At 36.4% G+C, this 22638-nt stretch overlaps 1 protein-coding gene and 1 non-coding gene across 5 annotated transcripts in view; one reads left to right on the plus strand and one right to left on the minus strand.

Moving 5' to 3' along the window:
- Pot1 (protection of telomeres 1) overlaps nucleotides 1–22638 on the minus strand; it is a 74827-nt gene that overhangs the window by 46481 nt on the left and 5708 nt on the right. For 3 of the 4 annotated variants that reach the window (XM_052173316.1, XM_052173314.1, XM_052173317.1), the window contains exons 3-5: nucleotides 21000–21115; nucleotides 17918–17964; nucleotides 13703–13817 (exon numbers count right to left, since the gene is read on the minus strand). In XM_052173316.1, coding sequence (XP_052029276.1) covers nucleotides 13703–13817; nucleotides 17918–17926 — 124 coding nt within the window. In that variant the 5' untranslated portion in view covers nucleotides 17927–17964; nucleotides 21000–21115. The remainder of the gene's footprint in view (nucleotides 1–13702; nucleotides 13818–17917; nucleotides 17965–20999; nucleotides 21116–22638) is intronic. The other variant, XM_052173315.1, reaches the window with a different exon arrangement.
- Nucleotides 15708–15769, plus strand: LOC127679500 (U7 small nuclear RNA). The gene has a single exon (XR_007976805.1). It is a non-coding gene; the product is annotated as a U7 small nuclear RNA (small nuclear RNA).

Raw genomic sequence — 22638 nt, forward strand, 5'->3', positions numbered from 1 at the left:
CAAAATTACAGTTATATGAAAACATTCCTCTATCTCTGTACATACATTTTGATAAGTAATAATTCACAGGCATGTGAGACTTCCTTAATTCTGAAATGATAGTCAGAATACGATGCATTCTATTAACTGTAAATATTTTTGTTCTTGCACAGTTTATATAAGTCTATCTGAAATTCAAATTTCGTCCAATGCCAAAAACTCCATTATGGTGGCCAGTATCTTATATTTTAATAATGATAATTGCATAGATTTGCTTCACAAATTCCACTCAAATTTCTAAAATGTGAACCTAATAATTTTTCTTTCTTTCTTTCTTTCTTTCTTTCTTTCTTTCTTTCTTTCTTTCTTTCTTTCTTTCTTTCTTTCTTTCTTTCTTTCTCTCTCTCTCTCTCTCTCTCTCTCTCTCTCTCTCTCTCTCTCTTTCTTTCTTTCTTTTTTTAATATAGAGTTTATTTAGGGCATGGGGAGGGGAGTTAAGAGAGCAGTAAGGCAGAGAAAAGCAGAGAGGAGAGAGAAGTAGAAGGCAGCCATGACTACGTGGAGAGAGGGGAAGAGAATGGGAAGAGAGGGCAGAGCCCAGGAAGGCAAGAGGCAAGAGTGAGAGTTAAGGAGGATAAGAGTGAACCTAATACTTTCATTTGTCACTTAATAAAGACAGTGAAGAAGGACTGAATCTGAATTGTTCCTTATCCCCAAAGTGTAAATGTTCCTCATGCTGATGGGTTTTCTTGGGAGTCAGGGTTCACTCCTCAGTACTTGCTACTGGCAGAGTTTATACTCTTTGCATAGGAAATGACTCATCATGACAAGAACAGAACTAATGATGTGTGTGACATTTTCCTAAGCAAATGGGAACTGACATTTGAATTTGGCACATGTGGATAGAAACCTGAAAATGGAATTAAGCATGCAGTTTTAGAGAAGTAACAAAAATAAGGTTGCTTGTTTACAAACTTGAAACTGATCAAAATTTGACATATCAGATTGCAGAAAAGAAACTGGGATAGATTTCAACCACTGACTTGCCCACAATTAAACTAATTATCAAGACAAACTAGACACTGGTGATTTAGAACCACATAAGAACTAGTAAAATATAAGATATCTTAGTTAACAATATTTCAAAGTACGGAAGTTGAGTATTTGCTAATTTTCAAATATGAAAACAAATTATTTATTTTCAGCAACATATCTTATAACCAGGGCTCCAACAGAGCAAACATGTTATTATTCAGTGGGTAACAATTATCAAGGCCTCATTATATAGAAGGCAGCATGTTAAGCAATATATACAGATACACATGTAATCACAAAAATCTCCTGAATTCTTAAAAAACTGTATGCAGTGGAGAATATTGCTTCTAACTTTGAAAAAGGAAATTCAGTTTCTCAAGTCGTTAGGTGAGGTGCCTGAGCCAAAGCACACTGAAGTGAGAAAGCTAAGAGGCACACTTACCCTAACTAATATCCCCATGGTGCATGCTTTTAAAGATATTATAATCCCAAAGATAGAGAAGCTTAAACCAGTGGCAAGACTTCAAAGCTATTCGAGCCAGGTAAATTATGCTACATCTCAATAGTGTTATAGTAGTTATTACCTCATGAAGCTAACAGGAAATAGAAAATATAGTAAGTTTACTACAGAAGAATTAATAGAAAGTTTCACCTATAAATTTAGAACCCAAGAATATTATCAGACTATTAATTCATTCTTATACGCTGTTACTAAACTGCAATGATTCATACACAAACTTGTGGCATAAGCCAGTAAGCAGCACCCTTCCATATTCTCTGTATCAGATCCTGCCTCCAGGTTCCTGCCCTGATTGTGTTCCTGTCCTTACTTCCGAGATGATGAACAGTGCCACGGAAGTGTAAGGCAAATAAACCTTTTCCTTCCGGGGTGGCTTTAAAATGGTGTTTTGTTACTATAAGGTACTGTCTTAACAAGATAAATTTACTTCCTAAAAATATTCTATCAAAATACAGTGCCAACTTGGTCAGAATTGGCATACAATTCTTAAAGTACAGAATTAACAAAGTCAAAGGAACATAGTTATTCAGTTTTCTCTGGTGTCTCAATTAGTTGCTTTTAATCAGCCGGTAATCTCCTGGAAAAGGAAATTCATTATGGATATAATGGAAGTTTCTAGAAGAACTGAGCACAGAACATAACTATTTATACTGTCTGTCTCTCCTTAGTCAAAAAGTAAATTAAAATGTCATTGTTATTGTCAGGGTTCTCTGATGCCACAGAACTTATAGATAGTCTCTATATAGTATGATGACTTACGGTCTGTAGTCCAGCTCCCAACAATGGTCAGCTGTGTAAGGGAAGTCTAGGGATCTAATAGTTGCTCAGTCCCACAAGGCTAGTAGATTCCAAACAGATATGCTAGCAAAGTAAATATGAGCAGGCAAAGAAGAGTAAAGTGTTCTTCTTCCAATATCATTATGTAGGTCCCCAGCAGGAGGTGTGGATCATGCTGACCTTGAACTGAGAGATCTCCCTGCCTTAGTCTCCTGGGATTCATAGCCACCAGGCCTCAAGATCTCCATGCCAAGATCCAGGTCAGAAACTTGTATCTACCAGCCTCAAGATCTGGATCACATGTGAGCCTTCCAATTTTGGATTGTAGTTCATTCCAGATGTAGGTAAGTTGACAACCAGGAATAGCCATTACAATCCACTCCTTGTCAACTTGACACAAATAATATTTCATGTCCACAGGAAACAATAATAAGGTCATGAATATGCCTAATATAGTATGACTAGTCCTTGTATAATTGCAAACACATCCGTAAATTTACAATGGGGCAATGTCCCTTGGGAACATTCTTTTAGTATCTCAACTTAAATACTAATTGATCTTAAAGAAATTGGAAGAAAGCACAAACAGCTATACAAATGTGCTCTTAACAAAATAAAACAGAAGCATTCATATTGCTTTATAGTCCTCGTTTCTGCAACTGGTTATGTGGCCTTAGCTGATATTTATAACTACCTTCCTCTACCACCCATTCTGTATTTCCTCCACCCTCTGCAAGAACCTCAGGAAGTCTTGGCTTTTTCATGAAAGAGTGACCCATAACCTTCCTTCCTAATGGGTCTGTGCCCTTTGTCATCTTGCTTGGATTAGGCTGTTGTAGTTTCTCATTGATTTTAATCACAGGACATGGTAATATTAAGATATGCCCTAAGGGATCTCCTGGACTCCAGACATAATCCTGCTTACCTCCACTAGAGGCAATTGAATTTCATCATGATAATCTGGTTCTATCACCCCTCCTAACACTGTTACTCCTTTCTTAGCCTGTTGGTTTAAGGGCATTAGAAGTCAAAATTGACCCAGGGGAAGTCTAAGCTTCCAGTGCAATGGGATGTACATTGTGACTCCTGGCAAGAGCATTCCCCTCTCTGGAACCAAAACTTCTAAGCCAGCAGAACCTAGGGCTGTGGGTACAGGAAGCAAAAATTTTCTTAGAGGGTCACTAGGAGTGACAGTGAGTTGAACTATTCCCTTTTCTACCCTTTGATTCCCGGACCCAGGTATCTTGGCTGTGGTAGAAACTGTACTATCAGACGCTTATTCAAAGCATACACTGCCTTCTGAAGATCTCTGCCCTAGCTCTCCATGCTGCTGCCACCTATTGGGCCTGTAACTTCCTCTTCAAAAGGCCATTCCTTCTTTCTATCAGACCAGCTGCTTCAGGATGATGGGGAAGTCGGTAAGACCAGTGGATTCCATGATCGTGGGCCCATTGTCACACTTCTCTGGCTGTGAAATGAGTCAGAAACAATACAATCACACATTTGGTCATTTATTCTTCCAAACAAACTGTAATACCATGTGTTCTGCCCAAAGTTCAGCCCACTGTGAAGATTTTCCTTCATCTGTTTCTTTCAGGGTTGTCCCAGAAAGGAGTTGTACTGCTACAGCTGTCCAACTTTGGGTAGTGCTGGCATAATGTGCAGAGCCATCAGTAAACCATGTCCTAGTCTTCTCTTCTTCAGTCAGCTGACCATAAGGTACACCCCATAAAGCTATAGGTGCATGCTTAGCATTGTAATAGGAGTGGAAGCCATAGGGATTTGAGCAACTTCTCTATGTAATTTTTTGTACCTTCAGGACCTGCTGGGGCCCAATAACATATATATCACTTCCAGCTCATAATGAGTAGTTCAGGTCTGATGGTAACTTGGTGTCCTATTCTCAAACATTCAGTTTCCACTAAGGCCCAATAGCAGGACAAGAGCTGTTTTTCAAAGGAAGAATAGTTGTCTACAGATGATGGTAGAGCTTTGCTCCAAAATCCCAAAGGTCTCTTCTGTGATCCACCTACAGGATCCTGCCAGAGGCTCCAAATAGCATCTCTATCTGCCACCAACACCTCAAGTATCATTGGGTCTGCTGGAACATATTGTTCAAGTGGTAAAGCAGCCTGCACAGCAGCCTAGACCTTCTCCTGTTCCAGGCCCCACACAAAGCTAGCAGCTTTCCCAGTCACTTGGTAAATGGGCCTGAGTAACACACCCCAGTGAGGAATGTGCTGTCTCCAGAATCCAAATAGACCCACTAAATGTTGTGTTTCTTTCTTGGTGGTGGGAGGGGGCAGATGCAATAGCTTATCTTTCACCTTATAAGGACTATCTCTATATGCCCCACACCACTGGACTTCTCTAAGAATTTCCCTGAGGTAGATGGTTCTTGAATTTTGGTTGGATTTATTTCCCATCCTCTGATATGCACATGTGTTACAAATGAGTCCAAAGTGGCTACTACTTTCTGTTCACTTGGTCCAATCAGCATGTCATCAATATAGTGTACCAATGCGATATTCTGTGGAAGAGACCGATGATCAAGATCCATTCTAAATAAGTTATGACACAGGGCAGGAGAGTTAATATATCCTTGAGGCAAAATGTGAAGGTATATGGCCTGGCCAACTGAAAACAAATTGCTTCTGGTGGTCCTTATAGACAGGTACTAAAAAGAAGGCATTTGCTAGATCAATAGCTGCATACCAGGTACCATGAGATGTATTAATTTGCTTAAGTAATGAAATTACATCTACAGCAGCTACAGTACAGCAGCTACAATTGGAGTAACTACCTGATTTACTTTTCCATAGTCAACTGTCATTCTCCATGATTCATCAGTCTTCTGCACTGGCCAGATAAGAAAGTTAAAGGGAGATGTGAATGAACCCATACACCTACTGGTCATTTGATATTTGACAAAGATGCTAAAAACATCCAGTGGGAAAAAAAGACAGCATCTTTAACAAATGGTGCCGATTCAAAAGCCATCCAGAAACTGTCCCACCTGGGGATTCATCCCATATACAGTCACCAAATCCTGACACTATCATGGATGTCAAGAAATGCTTGCTGAAAGGAGCCTAATATGGCTGACTCCTGGGAGGCCCTGACAGAGCCTTACAAATACAGAGGCATATGCTCACATCCAACCATTAAACTGAGTGCAGGTTCCCCAATGGAGGAGTTAGAGAAAGGACTGAAAGAGCTGAAGGGGTTTGCAACCTCATAGGAAGAACAATATCAACCAACTAGAACCCCCAAAGCTACCAGAGACTAAGCCATCAACCAAGGGGTACACATGGCTCCAGCTGCACATGTAACAGAGGATTACCTTGTCAGGTATCAAGGGGGAGGAGAGGTCCTTGATCTTCCTCATAAAAGTAGGGGGAAGGAAGATGGGATAGGGACTATGTGGGAGGGAGGAAAACTGGGAAAGTTTGAATAACATTTTAAATGTAAATAAAAATATATCCAATTACAAAAAAGGAGGAAATGTGGTGGGAATTACCACCCCAGCATCTTTCAAGTCATTGATTCCCTATTTTCTTTGGCAGAGGCTTCCATTTAGCCTTTCCAACCATAACAGTCCTTACTCCACAAGTCAGGGAACCAATGTGAGAATTGTGTCAATTTCTAAGTATATCTGGAACATTTCTAAGTACATTCTAAGTACCATAGGATGTGTTCGGGGACTTACTGTACCTATCAGACATCAGTCACAACTCCATTAATCATCTGTCCTCCAAAAGCCCCTAGTTTAACATGTAGGCCATGATGGTTCTTGAGATTTCCTGGGATCAGCATTAATTCAGAACCAGTATTCAACAGACCCCAGGAAGTCTGATTATTTCCTTCTCCCCATTATAAACTTACCCTTCTAAAAGACTGTTGGTCCCTCTAGGGAAGAATTGGAGAAAGGCTAACAGCAAAACTTTTAGGTATCTTATCAAGATCCTTCCTCAAGGGAACCTGGCCACCTCTTCATTCAAGGAGTTCTAGGTCTATAAACTGGCTCAAGTCTGGAAATTGATTCACTGGCTGAGATTGCCTTTTGATACAGTCCAATGTAGACTTTCTTTCATTTTTGTTTGAGAATTTTCTGCTTCTACAGATCAAAGAGATATGCAGTAGGTTTCCTATCTATGTCATGCCTGGAAACACCATGACCGATTAGCCATTAACAAAGGTCCACACAAGTCATGCCATTATAAATTTCACTTCTCCTGTGCTGACCATTATGGGCTATGTCATTATAAACATTGTTTTGTGTTTGCTGCCCATTATAATAACTATGATCACTTTTTCTCTGGCGATTCAATGCTGCCACCTGGCCCTTGCTACCTCAAGGAATACCAGACATCCCCAACTCCTTTCCAATATGCCATGTTTTGAAAAATATTTCAAACCAATTAAATGCATTGCATTTAATTCATCTAATTGAGCAGCAGCATCTCCAACCTTAAGGTCTGGCACAAGGAAAAGGGCAAGAACAAAACTCTTCAAATGTGTAGGTGCCCCTCTTATCAGTTTGCATCTTATAGGGTTCATGAAGGGCAAATCTTCTGGGTCTTCCCATTGTGGAGGATAAGGTTTTGTACAGTGTATCCACTCTAGCATTGCAAATTCTCAGAGCCTTAAAATCCCTTTGTCAATACTAAGCCAAGGAATACCAGACATTTCCAATTCCTTTCCAGTAGGCCATCTTTTGAAAAATACTTCAGCCAACCACTCAAACAAACTTCTGACATCTGTAATGGTGCGAGTTTCCATATTAAACCTAGAATCTCCACTCAGAGGGCCCATGTCAATAAACTCAGTCTCTATATAGTAAGGGAATTTGTTATGAGGACTTACAGTTTATAGGACAACTCCCCAAAATTGGTCAGCTGTGAATGGGAAGTCCAAGGATCTAGTAGTTGTACAGTCCCACACGGCTAACAAACAGATGTGCTGGCAAGTAAATGCAAGCAGGCAAGGAAGAGCTCATCTTCCTTCTTCCACTGTCCTTATGTAGGTCTCCCACAGATGGTGTGTACTATATTGAAAGTGTGTACCACCAAACCTGGATCTGGGACTTGTTTTGTCCCAGGCTGACCTTGAACTCAGATATCTTCTTGCCTTAGTCTTCTGGGATTCATAGCCACTATGCCTCAAGATCTCCATGCCAAGATTCAGGTCAGAAACTTGTATCTCCCAGCCTCAAGATCTGGATCAGAGGTGAGTCTTCCAATTCTGGATTGTAGTTCATTTCAGATTTAATCACATTGACAACCAGGAATAGCCATTACAGTCAATGACACAAAAGAAGACAATCTCAGTAGAACAAAAGGATAATCAAGGGTTAGAAATATCTAATGTCTCAATTCTAACTCAAGACTAAGTGTACCAGGTAAGAGCAGCAATTAGCCTGACTTGACAGGATTTGATAAGTGTTCCAAGGAAGTGATCCAACAAAATAAAATTATTAGAATAATAAACATATTTTGACCCTCAAGTTATTTTTCAATCTTTTCCAGATCAAAACACAGAATTAAAGATAATCTAGTAGTCTGTTTCCTTGATAGCTGGCATCAGGAGTGAAAGAATTAAGAATATCTAAGAATATCATTTCGTCCTTTACCCAAACACTCCACAGTACAGTATACATGTATATAAACACACATGTGTATGCTTAAATCAGAAATATTTCAGATTCAAACTGATGAGAAGGTATTTACTTAGTTTTACACTTTGGTAATATTTGCATAACTTGACATAAATCTGAAAAGATAACAGATGATAAATTAAGCTCTTTATTCTGCAATCTTGAGCAATTAACCCAGTTTCTCCAGCACGACTAAGTGTAAATTGCCTTGGAGTTTTATTGTAAGGGGAAAAAACATAGCTTACCTAAGGAGGCCTTTAATCAATGAAGCATGCATACATAAAATACATAATCCATGAGAGATGCCTCTGCAAATGCTTTCCCATTTCCTTTTTATCTATAATATTTTCTCTTTTATATTGCTATTCAATTCATTCATTGAATATGAATGAGTAAAAAAAAATAACAGGTTTTTAGACAGAATTTAACAGTTAATAATTAGCTACAGGAAATTATAAAAGGCAAAGTGTCATGCACCAAAATCCAGATATATTCTTCAAACTTCAATCAAAATCATTCAGGTATATGAAAATCAGCAAATACCAAGGGTCACAGTTTCATCCCCCACCTCCAATCTCCTGGTAGAAATGGGTGGAATATTTATAAATGGAGTAGTTGTCAAGGACAAAGATAAGTCAACATTCCATATCTCTAACCAGGAAGTGATGAATAACCACAGCTTTGATGACTTCCATTACTAAAAGTCAGACAGTCAAGTGTGTCGGAGAGGTGCCATCACTGAGAAACACCATAGCAATTCATTGTAGGCACTGAAAAAGGGAAAGCCAGTGTCTGTTTCGCTTTAAAATCTATATCTAAAGCAGAACCATAAAGCTACTGGAGAAAATCACTGCAATAATAACTCCCAAATCCTACAAAGACCACAGCGTTTACTAACAGAATGACATCTTAAAGAATCCACATGGAGGGCTAGGGACATAGCTTCGCCAGTAAAGTCCTTGCTGAGTAAGCATGAGGGTTCAAGTTTGATTTCCAGAACCCAACTTAAAAACAAAACAAACAAACAAACAAACAAACCCCCAAAAACAAATAAAGCAGGTGTAGTGAGTGGCATTTATAAACCTGTGCTGAGGAGACTGATACCTGGGGCACCTGAGTCTCTACAGTCCAGGCCTGTGAGAGACCTTGTCTCAAATGAAAACAAAACAAAAATGAGTGGATAGATAGGTCCTGTGGAACACCATCAAGAGTTGTCCACTGGTCTTCAAATGTATGTACTCACATACATGAGAGATGAAACAAACACACATGAACAATATACACATATACAAGGATTCTAAAAGTATCATAGTTGTGAAGTTAGTAATTTTAATATTGTACGTTCTTTTAATAACAGGACTGATGGACTTGTAAAGGAATAGCGTTTTACTTCTTCCATGACTTAATATAAAGTTATGGAAATAGAGCATTTGCTACCACATGAAAATTGTAATCAGAAATGATAGAACACTACAGACCATATATAATCTTCAATATTTAGGATGCAAGGAATAGCATTTTTAAATCAAGTAGTAAAGAAGCCAAATTGCACCTCCTATCTCTACAGTAAATTTAAAATTTATAAAATAAATTTAACAAAAATTTTTACTCGCTCATATATGTAACATAACATTATAAAAATTCAAAATACTTGTCCATAAAGGCAATTCCCCTTCCTGCCTAGCGATACATCCATCTGGACGTTACTGACACTATGGAGCTAAGCTCAGACATCACACTGCTTTATGTAAAAGACCAGCCAGGGACTGTTCATGCACACTTATTCTAGTACTTTTCTGTGTCGATATTCACTAAGTTGATCCTTTGCTGAACACACATCAGTGTGATTTGTCTGACTTCTGGTGCTACACTTAATCCTGTTGAAGAATGAGTTCTGTCAACAGAAATAAAAATGCAACTGTAACTAAAACTACAGGATGGATAGTTTTAGACTTCACTGCCTATCTTGCTGGAATGAAGATATCATGCTATGTCTGAAAGATGTATTTTAAAGTCTCAATGACTGTTCAGATAAAATTGATGGCATTCATTTTAATTTGGTATCTCAGAAGAAATACAGAAATATATTATCCCCATAATAACAGATGTTTCATTACTAGTCATGAATTTTTTACTAATGTATTGGATTCAACTACACATATCTGATAGAAATATGAGGAATAAGCATACATACTAAGTAATTACATCTCCCCATGGCATTCCTTTTTATTCATGATTTAATAATATGATCACAAGAAAGAATGATTATACTACCTAGTAACTAAATATACACTGCCATTAGTGTTTTTAAATAACATTTTAATATTATACTGCAATTTTAACTGCTTCTGAAAATGATGTATTATCTGATCATATTATTTAAAAACTTTCAATGAAATGAAATGACATGTCAAATGCAAAGTTTTAAAACTGTTTCTTGTATCAGGCTCAAACGCTAAGACTGACAGTAGGTAAGAGGGTCGGAGTGTTCATTATGACATGATATTCAGGCACAGAATGGGGAGAGAACATACCACCAATGTGAAGGCATCTAAGGGCATGCTGATGGAGAAGGGATGAGGCTCAGGCAAGGATAAGTTGGAATGAAAATGCTTAAGAAATCCATATTGAGATCAAACTTTTATTTCTTTCAGTTTGTTTCATTGTCCTTTAAAACGTTATAAAGGATTTTCATAAATGATTCCTTTAGTTTATATTTCTGGCCCAGTCCACTCTATAATTATATCCAGAACCCAGTCTTAATACTGCACATTAGAAAAATATGAAATTGAGATTTTTCTATTAAGCCTACTCAACAGCATACGCTCAGCTAACTGCTCTATAATACAACTTGCATATACTTATGTTTATAAATACATTGTGCAACATGAACTCAATGAGGACATATCTGGGCTCCCAATATAACCACAGCTTCTAGAATACAATATGTAAACAATAATTTTATTTTATCAATAAGATCCACTGCTTTTTAACACACTCCCATTAAAAATAAAAAATACTTTTGACATATTCTTTGTACTTAGAAATACTTAATACAGTGATTAATAAATTAATGTTTTATATTAGATGAAATAAGACTAATAAATGATCAATTTGCTATGACTGAATTACACTTAGGTAAAGTGTAGTCTTCGTTTTTTATTATCTTGAAAAAACACTAAATTAATGATTTCTGGTATACCTTTTATAAATTTGTTCAGAGAGTTACATTATCATACAATGTATAAATTACACCTTCTTAAGTTTCTTTAAAAACTACACAAATGTATAGATGAAAACTGACATAATTTAAGTTTTAATCTTATAATTTCATCAAATATTCTTTTTTGATTGATGGGCAAGAGGATAAAAGATAAGGTCTATTAATTAAACAAAATTTTAGTGTAGAGCTCAAATGTACTATACAAGCATAATTATCCCACACCATTCCTTTCTTTTACCTTGCATAAAGCTGAAAATTTATAATCACTAAAGAGCAAATATCCATTTCCTACATTCTTTAGCCCCTGGCAACAGCCACTTTGCTTTCTACTTCCGTGCATGACAATTTATACAGGGCTACAAAAATGGTACACAGTATCTGACCGCTTCCTGGTATTCAGCTGAATACTGCAGTTAAGGTTCTTTCATTACTCCGGGTATCTTGTTTCCTTCTTCCTAAACTCCACAATACTCCAGTGCAAGGATATGTGATTTTCTTCACCTACTCATCCCCTGATGGATAATTTACCCAATTCTACAACTTGTCAGGTTTTTGTTTTGTTTTGTTTCTTTGTTTTTTTTTAAGATTTATTTATTTTTATTTGTATTTATTTATTTATTTTTATTTATATGTATAAAGAATGTAGGAAATGGATATTTGCTCTTTAGTGATTATAAATTTTCAGCTTTATGCAAGGTAAAAGAAAGGAATGGTGTGGGATAATTATGCTTGTATAGTACATTTGAGCTCTACACTAAAAACTGCAAACTGTAAACTGTAGCTGTCCTCAGACACACACTAGAAGAGTGTATCACAGATGGTTGTGAGCTACCATGTGGTTGCTGGGAATCAAACTCAGGACCTCTGGAAGAGCAGATAGTGCTCTTAACTGCTGAGCCATCTCTTCAGCTCCCTAGAACTTGTCTGTTATGAGTAACACTGAAGTGAATGGTGAGAAATCAATTATTATTTTATGATCTTGATTTCATGTTTTCTACATAAACAGTTACTTGTGACTGTTGGATCATAAGGCATCTCCACTTTGGAGAAAATGTATTCTCTCTCATGAGGGTTGCATAATCCTAGCACCACAGGGGAGAACAGTCCACTTCCTTCATAACCACTGTACAGAGCCATATTGGGGAGTCATGCCACAAGGTAGGAACTTGACTTTGGCTAAGGACAAGGTCTTCAGGCAGGTATCTGACCTTAGGACAATAGGGAAGTAGGTTACAGCAGGAATTTTTATCCTAGGGTGGAGAAGGTCAGAGTGAAGGTTAAGCTCATTGTTCCTCCAGGTCTAAGAATTCCTGAATTAAGCAGGTGACCCACCCAGCTGCCTGAGCAGTAGAGCCAAGGACCTCCAGAAGACTTTCCTGGAACTCAGTCTGGAGTCTGGGGGGAGGGATTTGCCCAAACTGTTAAAAGGTCTGACCACCATTAAAGTTGGGGCCTCAATTTGTAAACCTGACCTGGCCTTGTTCTTTTCAAACCTTCCCCATCTATCACTCAGCTTCTGATTCCAGCAATATTCTGTACTATTCAAGGTACAAGTCTTAACGTCCTTGCTTAAGTTTTTTTTTCCTAAGTATTTTACAGTATCAGTGTTATTCTAAACAAAGTTTTCTCTTAGTTACCCTTTGAAATTATTCATCACTAGTATGCTTATATAATGTTAAGTTTGCTTTTGTAACTTTACTGAACTCATTTATAAGTTTCAGAAGAATTCTTTTCTGAAGTATGTAGTTTTCTACTTACAGGATAATGTTCATTACAGATATAACTACATTTCTTCTTTCCTCATTGACTTTTTTTTTTTTTTTGCCTCTAACCTACAACTGTTTTGACTACAACTGATAATACTGTGTGGAACACAGTAGCAAAAATAGGCCACACTTGCACTTTTCTAACTTCTGAGGACAAGTTTTGTCCTTCTCAGTGACTAGCATCATGTGTGAGAATCACACACATGAAGTTTTTGAAGTTGTGATAATTTCTTCTACATATTCTACACTGAGCTTTTACAATGACAAACTTTGATTTTTTTATATTATAGGAATATTTCTCACAAGTATTTTCTTTGTAGTTACCATGGGCTCATGTAATATACTTTAAAGAAACAGCAATCTTTTCTAAGCTTACAGATATTTAACTTCAATTACTTGAAAACTCTCTCCTTTTCCATCTCCTCCTGGCACACTTCCAGATCACACTCAGTACATTCTATACTGTGTATCCATTAACACATTACAGCTAGATTTTCTCTTCTGTTTGCCTTTAATTTCTGTGTCAGATATTCATGTGCTTTCACATCACTTAGAATCTTTTATAAAGCCGTACTCACCTGGTGTTAAATAAGACCATGGAATCTAAAGGCCAGATTCACTTCACAAATTATTGTCAAAGAATATTCATCACTATTATTTGGCAATTAAAAGTTTGATCTGAGTTGTGTCCCTGAGATCAATAAAGCAGTTCTTGATCGTAAAACACCATATACATTGATACCTACCAGTTCCTTTGCTAACATATGGAGGCTTAAAAAATTTCACAACACCATAGACATTGGCAATTGCACCTTCCTTAAGTAGATTCAGGGGTGTATATGTATAGGGAGTTACAGGAACCTAAAGAAAGAAAAAACAACATTATAACATGTATAATATTATCTACATTTTAGAATATTAGGGTGATACCTATAAATTGCCAAGTAATTTCATTTCACTTTCAAATGGTTATCCTAAAGAGGACTTCAAAATGTAAAGGGGAAACATCTAAAAAAACAACACAGTAGCTTCCAAATGTTACTATAGAAACCAACTAATTTTCTTGAAGTAATTTTGTTCAGAAGTTGAGACATTAACACATTAACCTATAAAAGTATAACCAACTAAAAATGTAATTACACTCCTTCAACAAGAAAAGTATAAAATCCATTAAAATATCAAAAGTTGTATATCCTGACACCATATAGAAAATATCTTTGAATATATATACCATCAGGGTTAAAGCTCTATGAGAATTCTACTGAGAGAGATGACTAAGTGTGGCGAGACATCTGGGAAGGCCCAGGGTAGCTACTAGCATTCTGTCCCATTCAATAAGGGATTTTGGACATTGCGAGTCATCTTTCCTCAATATCCCCATGTGTATTTAGTTCTAAGGGTTCTTTCCTCAATATCCCCATGTGTATTTAGTTCTAAGGGTTCTTTCCTCAATATCCCCATGTATATTTAGTTCTAAGGGTTCTTTCCTCAATATCCCCATGTGTATTTAGTTCTAAGGGTTCTTTCCTCAATATCCCCATGTATATTTAGTTCTAAGGGTTCTTTCCTCAATATCCCCATGTGTATTTAGTTCTAAGGGTTCTTTCCTCAATATCCCCATGTGTATTTAATTCTAAGGGTTCTTTCCTCAATATCCCCATGTGTATTTAGTTCTAAGGGTTCTTTCCTCAATATCCCCATGTGTATTTAATTCTAAGGGTTCTTTCCTCAATATTCCCATGTATATTTAGTTCTAAGGGTTCTTTGGTATTAAATCATCCCACCTAGCATTCAGCTACTTCTTTCCTACCCAGCAAAGAATAAGTTGGAAACTCATACAAAAGTATGACAGAGAAAACTGCAAAACGTAAATGTGGCTCTGATTTTCAAATATATTATCACAATCAAACTTATTGTGACACAATCAAAATCACCCCTCTACATACACAGCTACACAAGAAAATCTGAGACTTGATTGAGAACTCAATTGAATAAAGCAATTCACAACAATAACAAGGGAAAAGGAAGAGCAAAAAAAGCATTGTATGAGGTTGTATCTGCATGTTAACACGGTCACTAAATTAACATGTAAAATTTCCGTAGCCCATTTACTCCTGCCCCACTGAGAAATAAACTCAGCACATCACTCTGAAAATGACTATTTAAAAACCCAAACAGAGATTCTTTTTTCTTTTTAAGAAAGCTGAATCTTTGATGCAGATAGAGAAGGGCTTTGCAATTTAATCAGTCTTTAATATATAAGAAAGTGTAGCTCATTAATTATGTTAGAATAATGCTCAGCAGAAGGAACAGAAAAGAGAAGATTTGGGCTGACAAATTATTCCAACAACATAAGTGGAGCGTGGATTCTGCCCTATGCAGCATGCCCTCATAGGAGAAGAATGGGAAAGGAGGCACCTCTTAGGGACCAAACAGTACCTGCACAACTTCTCACTGAGTCAAACCAGAAAAAGGACAAGCAAACAAACATTATTAAATTTCCTTCCCATGAAATTAGTCACTACACATCCATATATCAATTTATATAGCTCCAGTTTTCAATATAAATGTATAAACTGATTGGTCTACATATTCCCTCCGTTTTAAGTTGGGTCAATGTACTCTTGAATGGAAATTATATATGAAGATCATAAATAAATATACATAATACTTCCAAATAATACCAAAAAATACCAATTTTTGCCAGAAGGTTTTCTGACTTTGATTAGAAAATCCAAGAGATATCCAGAGATCTATCATAGCTCTTTTAGAACTTTTCCAGCAGGTTTTCTGACTTTAGTTGGAAAACCCATGAACTACCTAAAAAGCTGTCTACAGTTATCTTGAGCAGGCAGCAGAGCTGCTAACTTGCATCCATCACTGACTTTGAGTCAGTTCTTCCACTGCTCCCAAACACTCCTTCCTCAGGACCTTATTCCAAGCTAAGGCTGGTCTTTGCCAGGTGGTAACATGGAAATATGAACAAAACCCACAAAGCAAACACCACTTATAAGCATTTGGACATAAAATTACATCAGAGGTCTAAAAATAATCTGACAAGCTGGTGCTAAGTGTCTAATATCTATGCCACTAGGAATATAATGCTTAAAGCATCCTATCATGTCCTAACCTAGTAACACAATCTCATATTTCTTTATGTGTGTCACTGATTTCTAGGGCTCTGTATTGCTCAATGAATAATCTTAAAAAAAACTAGAATATTCCTATGTAATAGGTCCTTGTAGTGATAAGGTGACTGCTCTAGCCAACACAAGGGCACCTAGAAGATTTACATATGACCCGTTCAATGATAAAGTGAGTTCTTCGATACTGACATTTAGGAGAGTCTCCTCATGGAAACCCGGGATGTAATAATCTTCCTGCTTCACTGAATTATGTCATGCTGAGAGTACAGCATGTGCCAACACTTAGTTATAAATTTGTTTGTTTTTTAATTTTAATAGTCTCATGTCCAGCTACTGCAGCATTACACAGAATAGATCTAGAAGTCACTTACCCGAAGATACTAAAACATATTCATAAGAAAGCTACAGGACATAATATACTAAGGATAATTTGATGACAACCCTTCAGCATACATCTATAGCCAAAACATGAAAGGTGTCTATTATGTCTTGCTACCTTATGACAAAGCTGATCACATGATGGGGCAAACAAAAAAACGAGGCAAGAGAATGTGAGCACTAGGGACTGAGGCTGCACCTCAGACAGAGTTGATGCCATGTACAAGAAGAGTCCTGTACCAACCAATCAACCAAACCCCAGTGAAACAAAAGGCAACACAACCTCTCCTCAAACAAAAACAAACCCCATCCCTAAAAAAATGGATTAAATGTAATATAGTTTACAGCAGTGGATAAAAACCAAGACAGTTATGCCTGGAAGATGAAAATGTATCTAGCAGGGCTGGGGAGACGATTCAGCAAGAGAAGCACTGGGCATATATTTGTACAAATGGGAGCACCCAGGTAAACACTTGGTGGTCCATCTGTAATCACAACCCTCTGGAGGCAGATGGAGGACCCAAGCCAGCTAGACTAGAGTTAGCAAACACAGGGTTGTACTGAAGTATTCTGTTTCAGAATATATAGATCGGTCTGACCATCAACTGCTAGCATATACATATACTTCCCATGTGCACAGACAGTGGTTAAAGATAGCTTACTGCTCTTGAAGAGACTAACATTTGGATTCTAGCACCCATACTGAGTGGCTCACAAACGTCTACAACTCCATTCCAGGAGATCCAAAGCCTTCTGGCCTGGGTGGGCACCTCCTTGCAAATGTTGTACATAAAGTCAAACAAGCATATACAGATGAGAAATGAACAATAAATTAAGGCATATAGGTAGAACACACATTATATTAAACTGTACCAATGTATTGCCTTCTTTGTAATTTCATTCAGCTCTAAGTATCCAATCTATAAAAATAAAAATACTTCCTACTGACATTAGATACCACAATTTTATAAAAAAGAAAAAATTGTTAAACATGTGTAGGTATAAAACACTTTTTTATTTATACAATTTGTTAAATCACAACTCTATACCCAACAACCTGCTTTAATACAGGCTGATAAAAGAGATGAATTTGTCTGTGGTTTAAACTAATAAAAACTGTGTGTCTTCATAAAGTAAGAATTAGTTTTCTTCCAGTTTTCTTATATGTGTACAGCATATGCAGAGATATTAGTAGATAAAGTAGGTTAAAAAAATCAAATATCATTAGGTACAGAGAACTATAATAAAATATCATCATATAAAAAATGTGAAAATACTGGTTTCCATTTGATTAGCACTAATGTAAAAGCTGATTATAAAATATACTAATTTAAAATTAAACTATAAAGTAGATCAAAATATGAAGCAGATACATTAATGTATATTATGTGTATATTAAATATATAAATAAAATGTGTATATTAAATATTACCTTACCAAAGACATTGTTTGATGAAAAATCCTCTCATAGATCTATCATAAACCTGCAAACAAAACAAGAACACTTATTTGTATGTATGTTACTTCCATTCAAATATGGTTAACTGTACATTTAACAATACTCACATTCTCTATCATGGTATAGTTTGGTTCCATGACTATTGGCAGACACACACAACCACCTGTACCTGTAGTTCCAGGGGACCAACATGCTGCTCTAGCCTCCACAGGCTCATGCACTCATATGCACACACACACACACACACACACACTCCCATAATTAAAAAAAAAAGTTAAAAGATGTAAGATTCAAATGGAAATGTAGTTAAAGGTTTGGCTGGTGGGGGGTGGGAGGGCTCTCAGACAATCGAACACTGCACTAACAGTGCAGGGAACTTCTTGTTATATATTCCTCGGACACATTTTATTTTCTTCTTTTTTGCAACAAATAATTTTAGTGGAGTAGCTAATGATTTTGAAAGGGGAGATGGATTTTCAAGACTCAAACTTTGGCCTTTGTGTGACATGTGTATGGCTAATGTGCACTGTTATCATCTATGTTTGCTTTTAATCTGTCTACTGTCATTTGGTTTTGGCAAGGACCACTTAATGAGGATGTTTCAGCCTCAACACTAAACAACTAAAGAACTCAGACATAGTATTATACTGAGACTTAACAAAATATTATTTTATTCAATTACTTTGTTCTAATAAAACCCCAACAAGGGTAGATAACACCAAGTAACCAGAGCTCTTTATAGCTAAAATTCATGAAACGTTTCTGTATAAAACTTTTACTTCTCTCTAGCATATGCTGGCACTTAAGGAACAAAACAAGTACACTCTCACGTAATTTTCACAAAAAGTAAAACACACTTTCAACTGACAGATTAATACATTATAATTTGAACGAAAGTAAGATTTTAGTCAACGATTTACAGTTGCCTAACCTAACATTTCTGTCAGTTCTAAATTCTAAGGTACACTCCCACAGACACACACAATACTCACACACATACATACAAATCCCTAGTAGTGCACATTTACTATTTCACTAAAAACATTTTCAAATGTAAGCATTATATAGAAAGAAATATAAAAATAACAAAATTTATAGAGAACATGTCATATCAAAGAACAGTTGGGTTTTAATTAAATACTTAAGTGAGAAAAAGTTAGGAAAATCTGATATTCATCATTTTAGCAAATTCAAATTCAGACACAGGAAGTAGATATTATTTTAGGCATCTTTGTTAACTGAACAAAACTGAACACCAAGTTTTTTACCTACTACACCACATAAACATCAACATCCTTAACCATCCTCTGCCAGTGCTGGCAATGCTGGTGTTAGTGTTCATAATGTAGGATAGGCCTTCAAATACTACAAAACGTCCAAAGTTGAATTTCTATTAGAGACCCCACTCTCATTAAAAAAAAAAAAAAAAAAAAAAAAAGAACAAACTGAAAGTTTATTAAATAGCCATGAGAATGGTCTCACTTGAAATCTGATCATAGAAAAGAAGGACAGTTAAATTATTTATATTCTAATAGTGGAATTATGTCTATATATATATACCAAAGAGACTAGAAAGGGCCATATGATGATGTGGACATAAATGTTTTGATATACTTTGTTAAGATAGAATGACAGAGCTGTAGAGATGGTGCAGCTTGCTGCTCTTACAGAGGACCCCAGTTCAGTTCCCAGCATCCATATCAGGCAGCTCACAGTCACTTAAAATTATAGTTCGCCAACCCTATTAAAAAATGGGGTACAGAGTAAAACAAAGAATTCTCACCTGAAGAACTTCAGATGGCGGAGAAGCATCTTAAAAAATGCTCAACTTCATTAGTCATTAGAGAAATGCAAATCAAAACAACCCTGAGATTTCATCTTACACCAGTCAGAATGGCTAAGATTAAAAATTCAGGAGACAGCAGGTGTTGGAGAGGGTGTGGAGAAAGAGGAACACTCCTCCACTGCTGGTGGGGTTGCAAATTGGTACAACCACTCTGGAAATCAGTCTGGCGGTTCCTCTGAAAACTGGGCACCTCACTTCCAGAAGATCCTGCTATACTACTCCTGGGCATATACCCAGAGGATTCCCCACCATGTAATAAGGATACATGCTCTACTATGTTCATAGCAGCCCTATTTATAATTGCCAGATGCTGGAAAGAACCCAGGTGTCCCTCAACAGAAGAGTGGATGCAAAAAATGTGGTATATCTACACAATGGAGTACTATTCAGCTATTAGAAACAATGAATTCATGAAATTCTTAGGCAAATGGATGGAGCTAGAGAACATCATACTAAGTGAGGTAACCCAGACTCAAAAGGTGAATCATGGTATGCACTCACTAATAAGTGGATATTAACCTAGAAAACTGGAATACCCAAAACATAATCCACACATCAAATGAGGTACAAGAAGAAAGGAGGAGTGGCCCCTGGTTCTGGAAAGACTCAGTGAAGCAGTATTCGGCAAAACCAGAACAGGGAAGTGGGAAGGGGTGGGTGGGAGGACAGGGGAAGAGACGGGGGCTTACGGGACTTTCGGGGAGTGGGGGGCTAGAAAAGGGGAAATCATTTGAAATGTAAATAAATTATATCGAATAAAGAAAATTAAAAAAAAAATTATAGTTCGCAAGGGGTGCAATGTAATGTCCTCTCCTGGTCTCTTCACCTTCTGGTACCCTCATGCAGATGCTAGCACAGACATGAACAAAGAAATCTTTTAAAAATTGAGGTGAACATTTAGATAGTCTAATGGTCCTATAGCATAAACATGTATACATGCTGGTATAATTTTTAAAGTCTATTCTGCATCCTATAATATGGTTTAAATTACATAATTCATAAATTTGCCTCAAAATAATAATACACAACACACTCAAATGAGTTGAATACTCAAAGGATGAAATAAAGTGCCCAATAGCTGTAATTGCTGATGTTGATTGGATTGAGAACATACCTTTGGGGAGATCTTTGAGGAAGAAACTCTTCCAACAGAATGGCTGGTACATTCCAGCTCAAGAAGTCTAAGGAAAAGGCAACGCAGCTTGACTGCCTACCTTTCGCTCTTGCTGATGAGCGCATCAGACCTTGCTGCTGCTGCTGCTGCTATACTTTCCCGACATCAGATGCCAGCTTCTTAAGTCTTCGAACTGCTCTGTAGAAATACTGTAGGCTTTCAGCAACATAAGATAGAGACTAATGAGGCATGGAACAGATTGGCTGAACAGCTACAGCATTCTCAGCCTCTCCAGCATGAAGATGGCCATTGTTAAGAGAATCCAGATTCTACAGTATTAATAAATAATATATACTTTTTATCAGTTATACTAGAAAACTCTAATATGCTGTTGAAATCAGTGGCAGATGTAAAACTATTAGCTAAATAACTCTCATTGGTTCTGTATGTTTAAAGTTTTGCATAAACAAGGCTTAATTGGTTAAAGAAGCTGATGCCAAGCCTAACAACATGAATTCGATTTCAAGACCCACTGCGTAGAAGGAGAGGACCAACTACACATGTTGTCCTTTGACCTCTATATTCCTGAACATGATGTCAGCTATATTTTTCATAAATGTCTTGATCATAACAAGCAAGGACCCTCTTAACGTTCTGAGTTCTACTATCATGAAAAGTGCTAGAATTTGTCAAATATGTTTTCTGCAGCTACTGATATAATCATTTTATGTTTTCCTTTTATTCAATTAAGGTAGCATATTGCAATGACATTATTATTATTATTATATTATTATTATTATTACTATTATTTTCCATTTTTTACATCTCTGCCTGGTATTAAGACTCCTTAGCGTAATCCTAGTCATATGTTATAAATTTACGTTAACTACTATTTGGCTAAGGGTTTCACAGGCATGCATTTCTAAGATAGAATCTAATGAGCACAATGAGTTACAAAATACAGTATTTTTTAATTACATTAGTTTAACTGAGGAAGAAACAGATATGTAAGTTTAGAGTGTCTGTTGAATACTAAATATTGAAATGAAGTGACAGGAGAAACCATTCATTATATATATGGCTAAGTTATATACATTGTGAACTTTTCAATTCTAAAGGCATCATTGTATGTATCTTTTCCATATGTAAAATATATTTGACAATTTTTCAAAAATGAATCTGTAAAAGTATTAATAACTCTAAATCTATTTTAAAATAGTAAATATTATTGTTTAAAATTATTCTGCAACTTGAAAATAAATGTTTTTAGCCATTTGATATTTTTTCAAAAACACTACTAACTCTTGACTTTTGATTTTGATTTTTCTTTGTGAATTGATTATAAACATATGCATATAGATAAACATATTAAATACAACTGTTTTACCCATAATAAAACTGGTAAATATATTTTCACAAGCATAGTTATTTTCAAATATAATTATGAAGAAAATAATGTAAATGCTTGTACTTAGGCACGCCCCCAAAAAATAAGTTCAAAAATTGAGTTAAACAAAATCAACAGAAACAAGGCATGCTGCCATGCCTATAATTTCAGCACTTGAGCGACTAAAGCCAAGGGACCACAATGTCACATCCTGTCTAAACTGTATATGTGAAACTCTATCTAAGTGTGTAGCGGAAAAGCACATGCACAACCTGAATTAATACCCAAGTTTAAAGTAAAAACCAAAAACATGGGCTGAAGAGATGGCTCAGCCATTCAGAGGTTAAGACAA

Source organism: Apodemus sylvaticus, chromosome 2, assembly GCF_947179515.1.
Source record: "Apodemus sylvaticus chromosome 2, mApoSyl1.1, whole genome shotgun sequence".
NCBI classification, from domain to species: Eukaryota; Metazoa; Chordata; class Mammalia; order Rodentia; family Muridae; genus Apodemus; species Apodemus sylvaticus.